General features: G+C 35.2%; 1 protein-coding gene across 1 annotated transcript in view; it reads left to right on the top strand.

Annotated features, from left to right (window-relative positions):
* The window catches only part of LOC111149777 (sodium channel protein type 1 subunit alpha), a 145,481-nt gene that overhangs the window by 62,792 nt on the left and 61,513 nt on the right, over positions 1-21,176 (top strand). Inside the window, exons 3-7 of the mRNA XM_022507393.1 lie at positions 10,624-10,742; positions 12,883-12,972; positions 14,677-14,805; positions 16,707-16,798; positions 17,699-17,968. Of these exons, the coding sequence (XP_022363101.1) occupies positions 10,624-10,742; positions 12,883-12,972; positions 14,677-14,805; positions 16,707-16,798; positions 17,699-17,968 (700 nt within the window). The remainder of the gene's footprint in view (positions 1-10,623; positions 10,743-12,882; positions 12,973-14,676; positions 14,806-16,706; positions 16,799-17,698; positions 17,969-21,176) is intronic.

Here is a 21,176-nt window from a genome sequence, read left to right as displayed (position 1 = left end):
ACTTTTTCCATTTGGATCCATGTATCTTTGGGGAGTATCCTGTTTAGCAGTAGGAGCCATTAAAACTCAGTGTATCAATCAGCTGAACTATGAAACAAACAACTGAATGGCTGTATCAAAAAGTGTTAAATCAAAATTTAAATAATGAAAGCTATTCAGCCATTTTTCTCAATATTTTTAATACATAAGTATTGCTTGAAATATTTTTATTTCAAAAAATTATTCAATTTTTTGGTGAAAGTATATTGATACTGGCAAGAATTAAAAGAAATATAGTATTCTAAAGAACTTATGATATTTAAATCCCTGCATTTTCTGAATTCATGCTTGCAATGAATACCTTGTATTAAGTACCCAGTCTTTCATCATGACCACGATTTCACCAAACCAAGAAGGAAAGCATAGAAAAAGATAAAATCGAAAAAAAATTATCATGTTGACTTTAGATTAAATTTATGACTAGTTAATTTGCAACATTTTATTATCTTTTTCACCTTTGTGAACTTTTGGTAAAAGGGGGAGACAAAAAGATTGTAACATAGCAAACAAAATTTTTTAGTTGGACATGAGCCTTAAAATACCCCCAGAACTTTTAGGGACTCTCTTAGTTGCTGGCATAGTTCTGTATCAAGTTATTCCTTATTAAGTGTGTAAGTTTGGCAATTTTAATATGTGGATTAGAGACAGTTTTACAAATCGCTTCTTACTGAGTATTGTAGTTTGAGAGGTAAAAATCTCACTATGTTCAGATTTTTTAAAAAAATTTTTCAGGATATAAACAATTTCAGGACTTACTTTCCCTTTGTAAAAACTGGTTTGCCTGTTATACAGTAAAGAAAGAGATAAAGAATTGTTTTCTATTGATTTCATTATCTTTTATTTAATCTTGTTTTTAACATAATATTATTAAATCTTAGCAGGTAAGAGTTTATCCATTTCATAACTACTATTTAAATTATAAGTTGCTCTTTATCATTCAGTCCCTTGAAAATTAATTTAATACAATATCAAAAGCGAAAACAAAAGCGAAAAAAAAGAAAAAAATTAAGCAAATGATGAGGGGTTTATTTGTATAAGGAAACAACAATGCAGATAATTCAATTATACAAACATTTTAACTTATTTGAAATTGCTCCATTCTTGAAGTAATGACTCTGATGTGTTTCTAGACAGACATTCATTCACACCATAGAGTTTGTTTCTTTATTTTTTTAGCCTGTTTAGAGGTGCTGTTATCATGGGTGAGGGGTGTTCATCCTCAGCCAGGCTTTTGGCTACCCCCCAAATCTGTGTCCCCACTTTCTGATAGTAATTACTAAAAATTATTAAAGTTACCCAGAGTCTACCCCTTCCTCAAACAGGGCTGAAATCTAGCATCGCAGCTCATACACCATGTCCTGATTTGTAAAACAGTAAATGAGTACTTCAAGAAAGACCAAACTAATACATGTTGACAAGGACAGCAATTCCTTATGAGGAAACCAGATTATCCAATCAATCTCTCCTTCAAATTAAAGAGTTTTCAGACTGGTAACAGTTATTGTCTTGAGGTTGTGTCCCCAAATAAAACACCCCTTGACTGGTTTGTAACAAATGATATAGAATAAAGGATACAAAGGCAGATGGAAAAGAAAATTATGCAAACCCTTTCAAGTATTTAAAAGAAAGGTCTTCAAACTCAGGATGAAAGACCAGTTTTGAAGGAATGACTAGTCAGCCAGATTCTTTTGCTGAAGTAACCCTTATAAACTTTGTTAGGTTCATGTTCAAAGTTGCCTCTAACATCATCTATCCTTATCTTCAAATGCACATTGTGTGAGGAAGGAAAAGACATTTTGGCATTTTGGAACAAATCACATTGTGCAAAGCAGGACGACCTGATAAGAGAAATGTTGTTATCAGGAAGGAGTTTTCCCCAAGGTAAGGCATGTCCAGTGCCTTACCACTGGGCTGACATCAAGCAAGTCTTCAAATGTAAGCCATTCAACAGCAATATAAATGAAACTCCAAAGCACTGAAATCCTTAGAAACTAACATTGTATGCTTAGGACACACAACTAAGCAATGTCTTTAAAATTTCCTTCTTTTGCATATTATTTTCACCTTAAGACTTTCTAGTTGCTGTTACACTGGTTTCTAGTCTTTTTTTTTTTTAATTTTATTAATTTATTTGACAGACAGAAATCACAAGTAGGCAGAGAGACAGGCAGAGAGAGAGGAAGAGAAGCAGGCTCCTGGCCAAGCAGAGAGCCCGATGCGGGGCTCGATCCCAGGACCCTGGGATCATGACCTGAGCCGAAGGCAGAGGCTTTAACCCACTGAGCCACCCAGGTGCCCCCTGGTTTCTAGTCTTAAATTTTCTTTCCATAATTGGACTATTTCAGCACTGAGGAGTAGCCTTAAATTCTAAATTAATTTGTTCTGATTAAAGTTGCAATGCACAGAAAATTAATAGCCTCTTAAAAATAGTGAATATTTCTTTTGATATTTGATAACCAGTTTTATTTTCTGACTTGTGTATCTGAGATCAGCAGGGTGATCTTCATTAAAACAGTGGATGAGGGGCACCTGGGTGGCTCAGTGGTTAAGCCTCTGCCTTCGGCTCGAGTCATGATCTCAGGGTCCTGGGATCGAGTCCCGCATCGGGCTCTCTGCTCTGCGGGGAGCCTGCTTCCTCCTCTCTCTCTCTCTGCCTGCCTCTCTGCCCACTTGTGATCTCTCTCTGTCAAATAAATAAAATCTTTAAAAAAAACAAAACAAACAAACAAAAAAAACAGTGGACGAAAATGTCACTGGAGAAAATGCTTCTTGGGATGAAATTTCCCATTATTCCTGATAATGGGGATGTGGATTTTATTGCCTGAGTGAGTTGGAATATAAAAATGTGAGTAGGCCATTGACTTACTTCCCCAAGGTTTAACTCAAGTACAATAATTAATGAGCCATTTATACATATATGCAAAGTCTCTAGTTTCTTTCTTACTAATATTTGGAATAAAAAAAGCAAGCCTACTACAAAAATGGTTGCAGAATCTATTCTTTATGTTATATTTTAAAGTACAGTGGTATTCATATAAGAAATTTATATGTAAGAAATAGAAACAACATAAATACTAAAGCCCTTTATGATCTTCTAAAAAGACAATGTCATTGAGCTTATGGAAGTGTCATTGCTGATGGTGTATTTTCAGATGGCATATGCCCACATATTTTTATCTTCTTTGCCCTAGTTTAAAATGTGCAACTTATATAATATTCAAGAGTTTTACTAAAATTGTTAAAGTAAGTTAATCCATGGTCACTGATATTGTAGTAACAACTGAAGAGATAGCAATCATCTCATGAACATTCCTCATGCATGGAAGCATTTCCAGACCCTCAGAGGTTTTAAGCCTTCAGCAGTCCACCTAAGAATGAAAAAATGAAATAACAGTGCTCTCAGAACACAGTCACAGAGTTTTCCATATCATGTTAGCTGTGGTCCCATGCTCTTCAAAACAGGATTCCAGGTTCGGTTCCTTTTATTTGTTTATTTACTTCAGCTATGTGGTAAGGCACATTTAGCTTGTGAACACACCTTTTCTTTCCTTATTTTTTTTCCCACATTTTTTTTCATAGCTTGGGTTAATTTTGTACCATTTAGCTATACATTCAAATTCTTCACCTACTCTTTATTACAGAAAACTTCTTTCTTCTCATGCTCTTCTTAAAACTACAGATGACTCATTAGTACCATGGAAGAAAATATCCTTTGTGACAGTGTCCTGGAAATAGAATGAGGTATTTTAGATCTGTAGTGAAAATGGATGTTTGTTAATTATGGAATATAGAAATGTATCCAGTTAAAAATGTCTTCTTTCCTGATTGCCTCATGGGCATTTATGAGCAATTTATTCTCCCTTCTTATCAGGTCTTCTAAAAAAGATGTGCATTGCCTCTTTATTGGAGCAACATGAAGAGTCTTTTATAAATTCGTGATTTCAAATTCATGCCTGGTCTGTTATTGTTGCAGGAATTTTAAATTGTCATATTGGGTAGAGAGAGTTGTTTGTTTTGTTTTTAATTGGGATTAGGGAGGTTTTCTTGCAATAGTAATTTAATAGAAAATCAGAAAAGTAGATGGTAAATAAAAACTTATGATTCCATAAGTTGTCTTATGAGCAGTCCCCAATTTATAACTTTTTTGTTTTTGGCATATCATTAGCTCCTCTAGAACTAGCAGTTCCCCAGGCTCTCCCTTCCACCCAGGGCACTATAGTTGACTTGCAAATCTTTCTCCTCTTCATCCATCATTTCTTCCTTATACCTCTTTCTTCTTTGTCACCTCTCCACCTCTGGCTCAGAAACAATCCCAGATGATGATGATGGTAGTAAAATAATGGTTAGAATTTATTAAGCACCTGCTATATTAGGAGGAAACCCTTCAATTGAGAGTGACAAAAATCCAGCAGAAACTAGTTTTGGAAACAAACAAGCTAACTCATTAATTAATTAATAAATGTATGTGTGGGGCAAATCTCATTATAATAATATCAAAGGATCCAGCAGCTAGAAGAACAACAGCAAGACGCAGTCCTTTTCCATTTGGGGGCTCTATTTTCTCCTATGCTGGCTGCATTCACAGGCTTGTTCTTCCCACAAGATGGCAAAAGTCTCCACCGGTAGCACCTGGCTAGCATCCTACAGACTACTCACCCCAAGAAAAAGCTCACTTTTTCTTCAAAAGCTCTAGCAAAAGTCCTGGAACTGGTTCTAGTTAGTTCCCATGACCACCTCTGAACCAGTTCCTGTAGGCTGGGGTATGTGATGGGCTCATTGAGCAGATTAATGCCACATGCTGACCTGTGTTGCCAGGGGATGGGTCAGTGCCACCCGAGCCACATGGGCAGACAGTGGAACAGGGGTGTTTGCCAAAACGAAGCGCCAGAGGCTGCTGAAGAAGCCGTGCCAGGCAGGCAAAAATTAGAACTCTGTCCTCAATGCACTACCTAGCAGGGTATTTACAGTTCTACTTTAATCCTCATGTCCTTCCAAGATAACTCTTGTCTTATATTTTAAAATAATGAAACTGAGGTGAGGTAATTAGCCTAAGATCACAAAGCTATTAAGTAACAGACACTAGATTTAAAACATATCTGTCAGCTTCTGTGGCCCATTGCCATGCTACTTCAGGTGTGCAGTCTTTGCATTCATAATACTGGTAGAAAAGAAAAGTCAGTAATAGAATATATATAAGCCTACTGCTGCTTTTCCTGCCTCCCACCCCTACTCACACCACTGTGCAGGCTGTACCCTTCATCTCCTAGGTTGGTAATACTTCCCAAACATGACTTGTTGCTTCCCTATTTCTCTCAGTTGGGGGCATGGCTTGTCTTTGTGAAAACTAAAATCTTTAGGACTCTGTAGGTTGATATCAACTTCTAAAATAATTAGACAATTACATTTCCTACCAGATTCTAATGGGGTGATAAACCCTTTTTTTTTTCTCAAAGAGGACAGATTTGGGTCACTTAAATTATGCGCCTCTGTAAAGAAATACATTTAATTTGGGATCTGAAGGGTAGTAAGGAGAGGAGAGAGAAGTCTTCCAGGGAAAGGGAACCTACAAATGGACATACAATATCTCTGGGCTGTAATAAGGAAGAGAATAAGATGTGGTTGGAGACAAGACTCGAAAAAGGTGCTTTGAAGTGCATTATTAAATAGTTTTTTAAGGGCAAAATGAATTTTCAGTAGGACTTAGGTTAGAGGAGTGACATGGTCCACTTTATATGTTCAATGATCAAGTTGGGAACTTTATGGAAGCTTGGTCTATATTTTTGACAACAAAGACAGCATAATGGCTGGGATCTGAATCTATTTTAGAGGTGTGCAAGTATCAGATGGCATTGTTTTCTCAATATGAAATGTGGGAGGAAAGATAGAGCAATAAATTTCCAATGTGAAAATTGGTCCTGCTTTCAAATATGCAAGTGTTAGTATGTGTGTGTATTTGAGAACAGACGAACACACACTTTTCACCTTTTAATTCTCATATTTTTATAGTACTTTAGAATTCATCAAGGGCATTCCCATCTTTTCTATTCAGACGTAGAAACAACAGGGAACAATCAGCTCAAAGTTCTGACCCAGCAAGTCTGCAGTAGAACTGGGCCTCAAACTAGTCCTTTTAGTCCATGAAAAATTGAGCATATAATAATAAACCATACCCGAGGTATAGGCTGAAGATACAGGCTGGGAAATATTTGACCCCCAGATTGTATTTGCACCTGTGGTTACAGTCTCTCCTCTCCCAGGTGGAGGCAGAGACTCAGAGCCTAGCTGGGCACCTCCTGTGGGGTTGTCTCCTGCGCTGGCCCCACCCCCACCATTACACACAGCTAAAGCCCAGGGGCAAGCAACTTTACAGACTCTTCCCTGGGTTCAAATTCTTCTCTTTTGTATGAGCTTAAACAGAGATTTAAAAAGACGAAACAAAACAAAACAAAAAACAAAACACAACTAATTGTGAGGTATTGAGCCCACAGATACGTTTGGTTTGACTCATGCAATATTATTTATTTTGAATTAGTTTCCAAGACCTATAAATCGAGAGATTACACACACACACTCATGCATACATGCATGCACATATGATTGGCATATTTAGGATTTCTCTTATAATTATAATTATATAATATATATAACAATATATATTATATATATATTATTGTATATATTTTATAGTTATAATTATAATATTATAAATAATATAATTATATAATATAAATAGTATGATTATAAATAAATATAAATAATATAATTGTAAACTATAATTTCTCTGTCACTGGTTTGCATACCAAAAATTGATAGGGACCTCCCACGACCTAGTCTCTGGGGCCTTTCGGCTTGTGATCCCTGGCTTAAAGAATACATGTGGAATTGGGTGAAGGCCAGCTACTAAAGTGTGGGCACTCCACAGGCAGGCAAATACCACTGGTTGTTCTTTCGGCTGCTTATCCCCAGCCTAACGGGGAAAAATAGAATAAGACCAGGAGAGAAAAAAAATGTTTAAATGTTGCACGCTCCCTTCAGTCATCAGGTGGTGAACGTGTGAGACAGTTTTCATTCCCCACTGAGCCAGAAAAGGAGGGAAATCTTGGCTGGAATCCACAGGTTATCACAAAATAGGCAGGGATGTAGGTAAGACCCTTTAGAATGCCCATGGTGGGGGGGAAATATTAGATGCCATGGAGTTGGCCCAGATGAGGAACATTCCCAGAGATAGGCACTAATGGAATCTCTTGACTTTCTATGAAGTTCTTTACATCCCAATCTTCTAAAACATCTATCCTCTTGCCACGTGGTGGCTCTCATTCAACCCCTCCCTTCTAAATCTCTTCTCAAACCAGTAGCTGAGAACCAGGAAAAGGTTGATTTCTCTTCTGGCAGAAGATAAAGCCAGGGAATTTCCCTCACTCACATGTAGGGGTAAGAAAGGTGTACCCGACAGCCCAACTTGAAATTCTTCTGCCATTTGCAGAGTTACATGTTCTTTTATACAGTGGTAAGGTTTCATAGTACCATTAATACAGAATTCCTTTTCATTAAGAGTTACAGAGGCTTTTGAGTGGTATGTAAATATATAATGTATATGTGTATATGTATATGTATGTATATATATATTCTTTCTGTAGGAAAATATATTCAAAGTTTCAAACAACTGATTTCCATATATATATTTTTGGAGCGTAGTGTATGTACAAGTTGAAAATCGTTTTAAATTTCTAAATTTAAAGCACAAATTTAATCAACCCAGAGTATATTCTATATTTTCTGTTGTTCATGATCATTGCTAACCTTTCTCTGTTACTTTTGCCAGGGCATTTACTTTAAGAACAGGAAAATGGAGTAAATTTAGAGGCAGTCCTATTATTTTGGTAATTTTTTGATGTTTAGATAAATACAAAATCAGACCTTAAACTGAAACTATTTACTGTAAGGAACATGGCCCCCAGATAAAAAGAAAAGTTAAGACAGTGGACATCTTTAGAAAAAGAGACTGGAAAATTATGGCTTGTTAAATTCAACATTCACCTTAGAAAAAAATATAAACAAATCATTTTATAAAAACTCAGAGACAAAATCACTCAAGAGTAACAAGCACAGATTCATAAATAGCAATTTCTACCAAACTATTCTAACATAATTGTTTCCTTATTAACTATGCACCTAGGTCAAGGGGAAGGATTTTAATGCATATTACAACACAATTATTGGCAATCTGGGGAACTTTAAACATTGCCCATTAATAGATATGGGTTCACAGCCGTGCTACTGAAGAATCACCTGAGTGATTTACTAAAAATACACAATATTAGGCATCAGAATCTTTACTGAACTGCAGTCATGGCAACTTTACGAGCTAAGAATATGTATTCCCATTTTTCAAAAGAGACAAATGACCTGCAGAAAAATGAAGTAACTTGTCCGGGATCGCAGTGCTAGAAGGCTAAGGCGTCCTATTTGAGCCAGGCATCTGACTCCAGAGTCTGCACTCCCAATAACTAGAGAAGTTCAACTGAATCTTACTTCTGCTTTCCTCCCATTGCTCTCCAGATTGTCAGACTGTTGGGTAGCAGGGGTGTTTGCCTGTTTTTCTTGGTTTGCCTTTCAAATCAGAAATGCTTTTTACCTTGCTGAAATAGCAGTGCTATGCATGGTGTACGTCTAGGTCTGTGTTGCCAAATGGATAGACATTAGCCAAGTGTGGCTATGGTACTTTCCATGGGGTGAATCCAGACCTGAAAGATATAGAATTGGTATGAAAAAATATGTAAAATGCTTCAATAATTTTTAATACTGATTATCATGAAATGATAATATAATGGATATAGTAGATCAAAGAAAACATTCCTAAAATTAATTTCACTTGCTTCTTTCCTTTCTAAAAATATGGCTCTTGGAAATTTTACAATCCCATATGGGCTCAGATTTGTAATTCACATATTTCTATTGGACGCCTCTGATCTGGTAAACCTTCGCTTATTTACTTCCATTGGCTGACATAGTTGAACATTTACTAGTATAAAAATTTCTTGGGGTCTTATCTCTCTTTGTTTCCCTTGTAAACTGTAGCACAGAGCTTTGCAAATATTGTGCTAAATAGTTCATTTCCATCTTTTGCACTGAAGTTTGGTTAAATTAATATTCGGTCTAAACTCTTTCCATGATACATTCCAGGTGTTTGTCGTGCTCATACAACGGCTTATCATATAGGAGCTCAATAAATGCTACTTGAGTTTGATAACTATATAGGAAGTGGTCAGTGAAAAACCTGACCACCATCTAATGTATGGAGAGTTATACAAATATACCCTTAAAGTGATAGCTCATACATAGAATCTCATTTCTGATTCATTCAAAATGCTATGTTTCGAAATTTGTTCTGAGGCACATAATTATTCACATGTTAGAATGATTTCATGAATTTTCTGTAGCCATGGACTGTAAAGAAAAGCCTATTTCAAGCTCGATGCTATTTCTCAGCCTTTCTCCTCTACCACCAACTTTGGACTTTTTCTTTGGTATTGAAGGGATTTCGTGTGGTAAATATTGTCCTGAGGAGTTGTGTTAATGAAATTTTTATTGAGCTTATTAGATTTAAAAGATACTAAGGTACTATAAGAAGCCATCTAATACATTCTTTTAAAAAATCAATGCCGAACTATTCATTCAGAATCAGTTAAGATGGTAAATTTTATGTTACATGATTATTAGTAAATGCCTTAAGAAACACAGTCAGAATCCTTCATTATATGTTATATATATTGTTGTATGTTGCTACTTAATTTTTTTGTCTGCACACTGCCAATTGCTCTTGAATATATCTGATTTTTGGAATGTGATTCCATCCACATTCATGGATCCCAGGTTCTTTAAGGGGCTTTTAGCTTTTCCTCTGTGCTAAAAAAGCACTACATGAGATGAGCAGTCACTTGGGATTAGAATTCAATGTGTCAGCTAACTCAGAAATCCCAATACAGAATTTAGCACTCCTGGTCAACAGATACTCTCCAGGGAGTTTGGCTTCCAAAAATCAATTATTGGATTGTGTCCATCTAATGCCAGAGCAGGTTTGTTGGTGGCTGTTTTTATTTCCTATTACCCATGGAGTGATGATATTTATTTTAAAGAATAAGGAGCTAAAAAATAATTTCAAAAAAAGCATTAGTTCTAGTGAATGATTTTGCATTCTACAGGATTAATTTCCAAGATATTTGAATTGGGAAAGCTGAAACCACTATAAAAGGAATGTAGTGTCTTTAAGGGTCTTAGGATGACATGAAATAAAATATGCACCCATTTAAGACTCTCATTTAACTCAGATATTTAAGATAAATAAATAAATTCTCTTGGCCAAATTCCTTATGTATCATAAAATTGCAGGTAAGTATCAGGTAAAAGGTAAGTGACACCATTGCCTATCCTCTCTAGTTAAGAGATCCAGGGGTAGCTTGTCTGCATGGCGCACTTTGGAAGTCACAGCATTGGAATAAGTCATGATGACAAATAACAGAAGTAGGCAACAGAGTTTAAATGGTTTATACTTTTATACTTCTATGTTGTGTTCCTATCTTACAGACTTTTATAGTATTGAATAAAGGGAAGGCCATCTTCCGGTTCAGTGCCACCTCTGCCCTGTACATTTTAACTCCCTTCAATCCTCTTAGGAAAATAGCTATTAAGATTTTGGTACATTCATATCCTTTTCAAGTGATCAATATTAACTATTTGTGTGTAAAATCTGTAAGTGCTTTGTAGCTAAATATAAAATTGGCTTGGGAAATGTCCATATTCTATGGCTTTTATCACTCATTTTGTATCTTCTTTTGTCATATAAGCCTTATTCTTACAGTTTATTAGTCATATGGGTGACACTGAAACTTACAATGTCTTTAATATCATATATATATATTTCAAATATATATTCTACATCAGTCTGTAACATTTCCTATATATATCTTCTTAAAAATATTTGCACGTATTGAGTCTTACAAATCTAGTGTAAGGTGGCCATATTTATCCTTATCATCTTTGTACAAAGTTTGTGATTATCTAGAATTTGCAGTGAATAATGATATAATAACAGAAAAATCTATTTCCAGAGCCAAATTTAGACATATCTATTATGTAAAGCACCTTAGTGTATCTTAGAATAAACCTTTAAGTTTATTTTCTATGGGAGAATGTCAGGGGGCTTTGGCCAATACTTAGTTAATTCTTGAACTTTCCTAATGAAATCCATGAGGAAATACTGGAATATTGGCTGAATTTCAAATGTAAATCATCGAATTCTGACTGTCATGGAAAACTGATTGCTTAGTAAAGACTCTGGAAGTTAATGAAAGAAGCTGAGATTATATTTCCAAATGGTCTTTAGGGATTTGACTTTTTGATTTCCATTGGTGTTAAAAACAGACTCCAACTAAATTCATCTATTCCTATTCACTGGCAAAAAAAACTTTGTTTCTAAAATAAATATTTTTATTTATTATGATTATTTTATTTTATTATTATATAAAATAAATTATTTTATTCTATTATTATATAAAATAAATACAAAACTACTGTTGTAATTTTCACGAACACATACTACCTGATTTTTTTTGAAAGTTTCTAAATCTGAAAAAACCATTCTATTTTTAACCTTATAGCAAGAGATTCCTTAGTGGTATAAATATAATTTTATTAATAGTAAAAGTTTCAAAACATAAAAATTCTGTGTTCAAGGTTTTTACATTTGTGGAGGTTACCTTATCCTAGTTTGTACTCCTAGTGCCATCATGTGGTCATTTGATGAAAACTTCCTTTTTCACTTAATGGAAAATTTTTGTTTTGGCAGTAAACTGTAGTGGAAAGAATATTGGATATGAAGGCAGGAAACTTGTGTTCTACTGCTCAGCCAAGTTATCTAATTTCTCTAGAGCTTAGGTCTTATTTCTCTGATTTCTTAAATATAGTGATTAAACTAGGGGTTTTTCAAGGTCCCTTTCAGCTCCATAATTCTGTTATGTTTAGTAATTTATTTGAGCTAACACTTGGATCGTATCTAGGAACATTTAGGCCTGTGCCAACTACCTTGCACATTTTAACTCATGTAATCTGTGCCTCAAACTGATGAGGTCTATACTTGATTAGCTACATTGTAGGAAAGTCAGTGGACACATGAGATTCTGTGGCAAGAGTGGCTGAGTGACTTGCCCAAGATCACTTTTATGTGGAGTTTTAATTACATTCATATCACTTTAAGTCCTGGCCTTCTGGAATTTTCACTTTGACTCATATTCAATGTGGCTGCACTTGAACAAACTCCGTTAAAATAGAGCAACCCCACACTCAGCACTGTGCTGTACTTGGACTACATATATTTAGTGTATCGAACTTATTCTATAACATGTATTTAAGAAATTACATATTGCATGTGTGTGTTTTCCTTCACAATTTACTATTTTAGTCACCTGAATTAGTTCAGATTCAAATTAGTTCAGATCAATTTTCTCTGCTCAGAATCTGTGCCGCTCCAGATTGCACAGTTTCCCCACCAAAGTTCTCTGGGAGGTTAACATACTGATTCAATAATAGTATCAAAAGCAACATTTGATACTTACATAAAGCTTTCTCATACATTATCTCACTTCATCTATACAACTGCTCTGTGAGGGTGATATTATTGCCCACACTTTACAGATGACAAAACCAAAATTTTAAAAAATTAGATAATGGCCCGCAATGTATGAGTCACTGCATCTTAGCCAAACTACAGCTTGAGCTTTCAATGTTTTATATAATATAATACATGGATTTGGATTTTCTTTTGTGTGTTCCTTAACAATTACCTACATTATTCAGCATGCTCATTATGTGCACTATTTTGACAAATTGTGTGTTTATGACAATGAGTAACCCTCCTGACTGGACAAAGAATGTAGAGTAAGTTCAACTTATATTTAAACCACCTACTATGTGAGCGTGTGTGTGTGTGTGTGTGTGTGTGTGTGTAGCTATAAATATATAGAGACATAGAGACATGTATATCTGTATCTATATATTTAAGATTTTGAAACTATGCTTCCAAACAAAACTGAAGAGTATTTTATACATTTATATGTATATATAGTATATATATACTATATATATATATAGTGTGTGTGTATATATATATATATATATATATATATATATATACTCTTATATAGCCATTTCTAAGCACAAGTACAAAGCAGGAAGACAAATGACATTGGCCCTCAGGGCTGCTGGTGTTAAATCTAATACCTATCCTTCACCTATATTTGATGATTATCAGAATCTCATCATCCTTGGACACTCACCATTTTTCCTTTAGGATCTATAGTGGCCAAAGCAAATGTTTTGAAAGCCATTGCGGAAATGAGCCAATATGGTAGATCTTGATTCCCATTAAATTCCAGATGAAGTCAGTGAGTTCAGAATTCAACAGGGGCTGTTACACGGGCCATAAGAAAACAACGTTGAGCCTCTTCAAGTTTTCATTGCCATCAGGCACATGTACTTTATGTCAGGCCTCTGTCAGTTTCGAGCATTGTCATCAAAAAAATTCATTGAAAAAAAAAAATCCCCAAATTTGGGATTTTACAGCTTGAAAATTCAAGTTGTAATTCAAGCAAGTTTTACTTGCTAAACTAACTGAAGTGAAAGTAATGGCAGTGTTTTGGAAACTAGAAGCATTACCAACTGCACTGAGGACTCTGATCTGGGATTCCTCTGAGGGCAGAGAAGCTGGGTTTGTGTTACGTCCTGCAGGGCCCGCGCCCTGCCCCGGTTCTAACCACTCTTGCTCGGCAACTGCTGACCCTGAAAACAACCACCACGAGGGTGTGCCCAAGAGCCCTTTCCCTTCCTGGACACTCCCAAATTGGAGCCAATCTAAAAGAAACAGAGATCCTACAGGAAATAGTAAAATTTACATACAAAGAATACCTGAAGTATTGAAGTTAACATGTGAGACTCATCAATCTTCAGGCCCCCTGGTTTCTGTGACTTGGTTCTCTAACTTCTGAGTAGAAGGTCAAAACTTTGGAAACATCTAAATTTCTGAGTTACCCCAACATCTCATTCTAAATTAAATTTTTACCACTTATGACCCTAGAATTATCCTATTTTGATGTTAACAAAATCCTTTTCCAAGTTAGTTAATTGTCTTATCTCGTAGAAAGAGAAAAACACGAGACTTGCTAACTTGTCACTGCTCTCTCATTCATAAAACATAACTGAAATTAGCTTTTTACTTTCTAAAGGAAAATCATTTTATGCTTCTGCAATATTATTTGTTGGCCACTCCATCCTGTGAATGTACTGGTAATTTTCAGGAGGTTCTAATCATTTATGTCAAATGTAAGACATTTCAGACAATAGCTACATAGACTTTATATAGCATGTATTTCTTACTCTGCCTTTTGCTCGCTTTAAAAACAACTCTTTATATCTTAGGGAGTGAATTTGAATTTAGGGGTATGTTTTATTTCAATGAAAATAACATCAACTTGCTTAGATTCCTTTTTTAATATTCTTCTATTCCAATGACAGAGTGGTAAGAAATTGATATACTATAAAAGAAAATCATTGCTTTATCAATTCTTTTTGGATACTTGCCTCCAGGTACACCTTCACAGGAATATATACTTTTGAATCACTTATAAAAATTATTGCAAGGGGCTTCTGTTTAGAAGACTTTACTTTTCTTCGGGACCCATGGAACTGGCTCGATTTCACTGTCATTACATTTGCGTAAGTGCCTTTTTTGAAACTGTAAGATAGAATGCGGTTTGGCTTCCTATAAGTGCTTCTGTTTTTAAAGACTAAGCTTGCTTTAAGTGAAAAATACCTTGGTGTGATTTATACATTTAAGCTCCTGATCTTATTTAGCACAACAGGAGTCAAAGTGGCATTTCCCTTTGGCATACAACCTCTGCAGGAAGTTGAAGTTACAATTTCCACATGGAACAAACATGTCAGCAAACCTCATACATGCCACTTGTTCAACACACACAAAACCCCTTCCACATGCACATAATATGAAAGCACAGGTGTATTCACAATACATCTGGTGAAAGTGCTTCTAAAAATTATAGCTACAAACAACTCCTGGCTGCACAAATCTTTATTGACCTTATTTATATTATGTATTCTCTCTGTCTTCTTTTTTTTTTTAAGATTTTATTTATTTATTTTTTTATTTGAGAGAGAGAGAGAGAGCCTGCAAGCAGAGGGAGGGGGAGGAACATGCTGAGCACGGAGCCTAACGTGGGGCTTCATCTCACAACCCTGGGATCATGACCTGAGCCGAAATCAAGAGTTGGACGGAGTTACTGACGGAGCCACCCAGACTCCCCTCTCTCTGCCTTCTTTTATTAGTGTGGTAGAATAATGGAATATAAACATCTATAAGCTTCAAAACATTTTGACAGATAAAACTAATAGGAAAAAATAAGGTATTTTATATATTATGTATCTAACAGACTAAATTTTTGTTTCATCAACAAATTGGTTTTGAAGACTTATGAGCAGACACGTTCTCCATCTCTTCCTATTCCTCACCTGATCCCATTTCTTTCTTCTTCTTTTCTTTCCCTTTATGATTTTCTTCATATTGTCTTTACCCTCAACCTAAACCTTGTCTTCATCTCCCATCCAGACACACTCAAGAATATGCACAATTTCTCCATCCGTCTCCTTTTTTTTTCTAGTGGTAAACTTGCCCAAGGAAGGAGAGACTCGGAGGAGTAATCGAAGGCCGTTGAGGAGTAGGTGAAATTAGTGTGGAGGAAGGTGGTCAGTGTCCACCTGCCCTCACTGTTTCTTCAGGAGCTGTTTTTCTTGGCTTCTTGTAGGCCTAATGGGGTAGACAGGAGGAGAAGCAGGGCTGACATACCCAGGGCTCCAAATGCTGCCTGTCTCATCTTCTTTCCATAACTAGTTAGGATAAGCCCATTCTTCCCCATTCCTTCTGGCTACAGTTCCAAAGAAAGCATGTTGAGACAATGTTTTTTTGAGACTAAAGTAGCATTAATTCCAGGGGCACCATAAAGCCCTCAAAAAATCTTGTTCTTACCTTGCCTAACTTTCCCTTAGGAGTTGCACTACAAAAACCTTTTCATGTACAGATAGTTAGTAAGGCAATCTGCCTTTTCCTGCCTAAATTTCTCTTGGATGATTTCATGCCTTTTATTTTTTTTTAGCTGAAACCCTGAAACTATAGCCAAGAATTATTTCTGTTTACTCAATTCTCCTTAGTTGCACATGATGTTGGTTATATTGCTTGCCAAAATAGCAACAGGATTATATACTTTATGAAGTTTACATCTACCAACAGCCTAAAATTACATAGGTTAAGAAAACAAAATTATCATTTTGAGTCACAAAGAAGGTCTTCATAAAAGGCCCCAGAAAATAATACAAACGCTGATTAAATCTTGAATAACTCTAATTTAATTCTACAGGTATGTAACAGAATTTGTAAGCCTAGGCAATTTTTTAGCTCTTCAAACTCTCAGAGTCTTGAGAGCTTTGAAAACTATTTCTGTAATTCCAGGTAAGGAGTGATTCGTGTGAAGCACAAGGCTCCTTGTATCTACAACTCTTTCTTTGTATCCTGTTATTGTGTTGTGTGTGTGAACTCCCTATTACAGATACGTGACAGAGTTTGTGGACCTGGGCAATGTCTCAGCGCTAAGAACATTCAGAGTTCTCCGAGCACTGAAAACAATTTCAGTCATTCCAGGTGAGAGCTAAGTTAAAAACTGGGACTGACCCATCAAGTTTTTTCAGTGACAGTTTCTTTGCATGGCAGCATTACAGAAAATCAAGAATCATAATAAAGTAATCAAAATCATAATCAAAATCAAGTACTTTACAGGAAATAATTCTTATTTTTTGGACTTAAGTTTTTTATGTTTTTCTACTTTTTATCAGCCTAGGAGTTTAATAGTGTTTTTTATGACATACTGAGATATGTAGTCTGTGTGTGATTTGTACTTAGAGATGTCATGTTTTGTTTTCTTTTTCTCCATGTCAGTTGTACCAAGGATTTGGTCTCTACTGAATGTACCAATTTGTAATTTCTTGTTCATTATAGGTATTGATGATGATGTATATATAATATAAATCCGAATATTGCTTTAAAAGAAAGGAAATAAGATAATCAAGATTAACATGAGTCTGCATAAAGGATTTATTATCTGAAGGTGTAGTCATACACTTTCACCACATACACCACCTCCAGAATTATAGCAAAATTTTCCTCTTTATAAATAGGCATTTGAGAATATGTGTTCAAGTAATTTGCTATAAAACTGACCCTAATGAATGTATGGGGTGAGTTTCATTAGCAAAAAGGAGAAATACAAGAGCCTTTTCTTAATATAGGCTTCATGAAGACCTGAATCGCCCATTATTTTCTCTTAACATAATGGGATATGACCTTCATTTCAATGTTTGGATAATTATGTTTCCAGAGCTTATCTCCTTAGCACTTTAGCCTTCCTTGAACTGTTGCTTTTCCACTAGTATTATAATTGTTTTCAGACTGATGCATGAAATCTATGTTTTCAAGAAAATCGAGTGAAGTTTCCTTTCTTTCTGACCTTCTCAGTCTTCATAGTCATAGCCTTCTTTCTTTAAGGCCTGAAGACCATTGTGGGGGCTCTGATCCAGTCGGTGAAGAAGCTCTCCGATGTCATGATCCTAACTGTGTTCTGTCTGAGCGTGTTTGCCCTGATTGGGCTGCAGCTGTTCATGGGAAACCTGCGGAATAAATGTGTACAGTGGCCTCCCACCAATGCTTCCCTGGAAGAACACAGTATAGAGAGGAATGTAACTATGAATTACAATGGCACACTTGTCAATGAAACTCGCTTTGAGTTTGACTGGAAATCATATATTCAAGATACAAGTAAGAGTTTGTTATATAAATTTATTTTTTACATAATAAAAAATTGTTGATTTGCCTTCCACCAAGGCATAGAAAATTTTCTGAAAATGATTGCATAATAGATTGTGATCTCTTAGTCATCACACCAATGGTTTGCATATACACTTAATTATTTTATTGATAACTGTTCTAATTTTGACTCCTAAATGCCATTTTCTATGGTATCATTATATGGGAGGCTGAAAAATTCAGCTGCAAAGAAAGTAAGTAAAATTTTCCCTTTTATTTACTTTTCGTATTTGCCAGCAGTAATATTTCAAAAGCAGGCACAGAACATAATTCATGGGAAAGGGAATGTCTTTTTTAAAGAAAAGTATTAAATATATAAAACTTAGTCTTTAGATGGGCTTATATCTTTATTATTATTATTTTTTTTAAGATTTTATTTATTTATTTGACAGAGAGAGAGATCACAAGTAGACGGAGAGGCAGGCAGAGAGAGAGAGAGAGAGGGAAGCAGGCTCCCTGCTGAGCAGAGAGCCCGATGCGGAACTCGATCCCAGGACCCTGAGATCATGACCTGAGCCGAAGGCAGCGGCTTAACCCACTGAGCCACCCAGGCGCCCCTATCTTTATTATTTTAAGGTGATGAGTAATACTTAGGAAAAAAACACCAACAAAGAATAAACCTTAGTGACTGCTTCATAAAACAAGTAAGATTAGTCATGAAAAATTACTTGTAGTTGGATAATTTTTGAAGTCATGATAGCATAATAAAGAAAACTACTTAGTGTCTTTTTATAGTCGGAGATCTAGAAAATACCTTGGAGGATACAGATTAACTCTTTCATGACATTAGTGATATGCCAACAAATAATTTGCAAGTAGTTACAGATCTCTAGGTTAAGAAAAATACTTGTCCCTTATTCACTTCATATATGCCAATGAGTCTACTTCTGTCACCAACTCCCTGAAATCTGTTATTTTTTTTTCTCTTCATCTGAAATCAAGGAACTAACTGTGAGGATGTCACTTAGGGTTTATTCTCTCTAGTGAAAATGTGCTGGACTCCTTTTATCTTATAGTCAAAGTAAAAGAAATCCTAAATATTGGAGGTGTTTTCAGCTCTATAAACTTATCTTTTTGCCTAACAAGGCTCCATCTGTTGAAAAGATGATTTTATGTTGAATGCAAATATAAATAAAATGGTTTGTCCTTTAAAGTAATAGAAAATCAAATTGGTTAAAATTAAAGATAAACTTTATGACTGAAAGTTGTCTTTTCTAAAGATTAAGCTTCTAGATTATTGACATTAATGGCTAAAACTTCATTTATAAATACCTGATGTCAAAAACTCATCCAGAGTGTATCATATCCCTTTCAGTGCATTTCATTTTAATTGAAAGTTAAGAAATACTATCCAAATTTACTTGTCTATGTTAGAAGAAGTAGAGACATAAGCAATGGAAGTATTTCCTCTATAGAACTATGCATAGAATAAATTTCTCTGAAAATTTAACATCTAGAAAATATTTCTTTTTATAAAATCCAAAATTTTTCTTCTTGAAACTTGATTATAGGGATGCTTGGGTGGCTCAGTCTTTGGCTCAGATCATGATCCCAGAGTCTTGGGATAGAGTCCTGCATTGGGCTGCTTGCTCAGCAGGGAGCCTGCTTCTCCCCTTCTCCTGCCTGCTGCTCCCTGTTTGGGTGCTCTCTCTTTCTGTCTCTCTCCCTCACCCTGACAAATAGAAAAATAAAATCTTAAAACAAAACAAAACAAAATACTTGATTATTTAAATGTCGTGATCTCATCCTTTTTTATAGCTTTATAATATTGTGTGTGTGTGTGTGTGTGTGTGTGTGTGTGTGTGTGTGTGTGTGTGTGTATACATCACATCTTCCTTATCCACTCATCTATTGATGGACATTTAGGTTGCATCCATATCTTGGCTATTGCAAATAATGCTGTAATAAACATAGGGGTGCATATATCTTTTCAAATTAATATTTTCATTTTCTTTGAGTAAATACTCAGTAGTGGAATTAGAGGGTTTTATTTCACTAGGCAGTGAAATAAGTCAGACAGAGGAAGACAAATACCATCTGCTTTCACTCATAGGTGAAATCTAAAAAAATATGATAATAAATGGATAAGAAAATGAAAAACAGACTCAGACCTATAAATACAGAGAATAAACTGATGGTTGCTAGAGGGGTAGGAGTGAAAGGTTGGCCAGAATGGGTGAAGGGGAGTGGGAGACACAGGCTTTCAGTTACAGAGTGAGTAAGTCACAGGAATAAAAGGCATAGCATTAGGAAAACAGTCAATGATACTGTAATAGCAATGTGTCAGGACAGAAGGTAGCTACACTTGTGAACATAGCATAACGTAGAAACTTGTGGAATCACTATGTTGTACACCTGAAACTAAAGCAACATTGTCAACTTCACTCAGATTTTTAAAGTGATGATTTAATTTGATACATTTCTCTTTTTGTCATCATTTCACTTATTTATTCAATCAACTTTATTGAAAGGCTGCTGGGCCCTAGTAATAGTAATATGGAAATAACTAATGATCAGACTTTCTTTCAAGGAGTAACAATATTTGTAAAGAAATAATTACAATATAGGACAATGAGTATAATAGTAATGGAAGTAGTTACATATTACTGGTAACACAGTGAGAGGAGTTCTTAATTTTGCCATTCTTTAGTGGGTAGGAAGTGGAGAATATCAAAGAACAATTCGCAAAAAAAGTGATACTTCAACTTGATATTAAAACAATCTAAGGAATTTGTCAGAGGAAGAAAGCTTTGAGATAATAGTCACCCCTAGTAATTATTTTAGCTTTACTATTTAACACTTTCTATTACATTTTTTAAGCAGATTTATGCACCTTTTGCTATAAGCTGTCTCTGATATATTCTGGAAATTGATACAATGTAAATTAAAATGAACTGTTAAATATTTATAAATAGTGTTTAAATATACAGAAGAAAGAAAAGATACAATCCCTTTATTTTCAAATGTGTGGCCTTTTTGAAAAACAAAGGAATCTGTCGTCCTTATCTATTTTTACAGAATGAATTTTTTCTTTTTCACAAGGGTGGTGGGAAAAACACTGATACCTCTTAAATTTTTCTGCTAGCACCTGTGATTATCACTAATTTTACATTCACAAAGAACAAATGCTTTCTATTATTAAGTATCCAATCCTTACAGT

The sequence above is a fragment of the Enhydra lutris genome, unplaced genomic scaffold, assembly GCF_002288905.1.
Source record: "Enhydra lutris kenyoni isolate GAN:26980312 unplaced genomic scaffold, ASM228890v2 scaffoldscaffold1, whole genome shotgun sequence".
Taxonomy (NCBI): domain Eukaryota; kingdom Metazoa; phylum Chordata; class Mammalia; order Carnivora; family Mustelidae; genus Enhydra; species Enhydra lutris.
The sequence above is the reverse complement of the archived record's forward strand: the minus strand, read 5'-3'. Positions and strand labels throughout refer to the sequence as shown.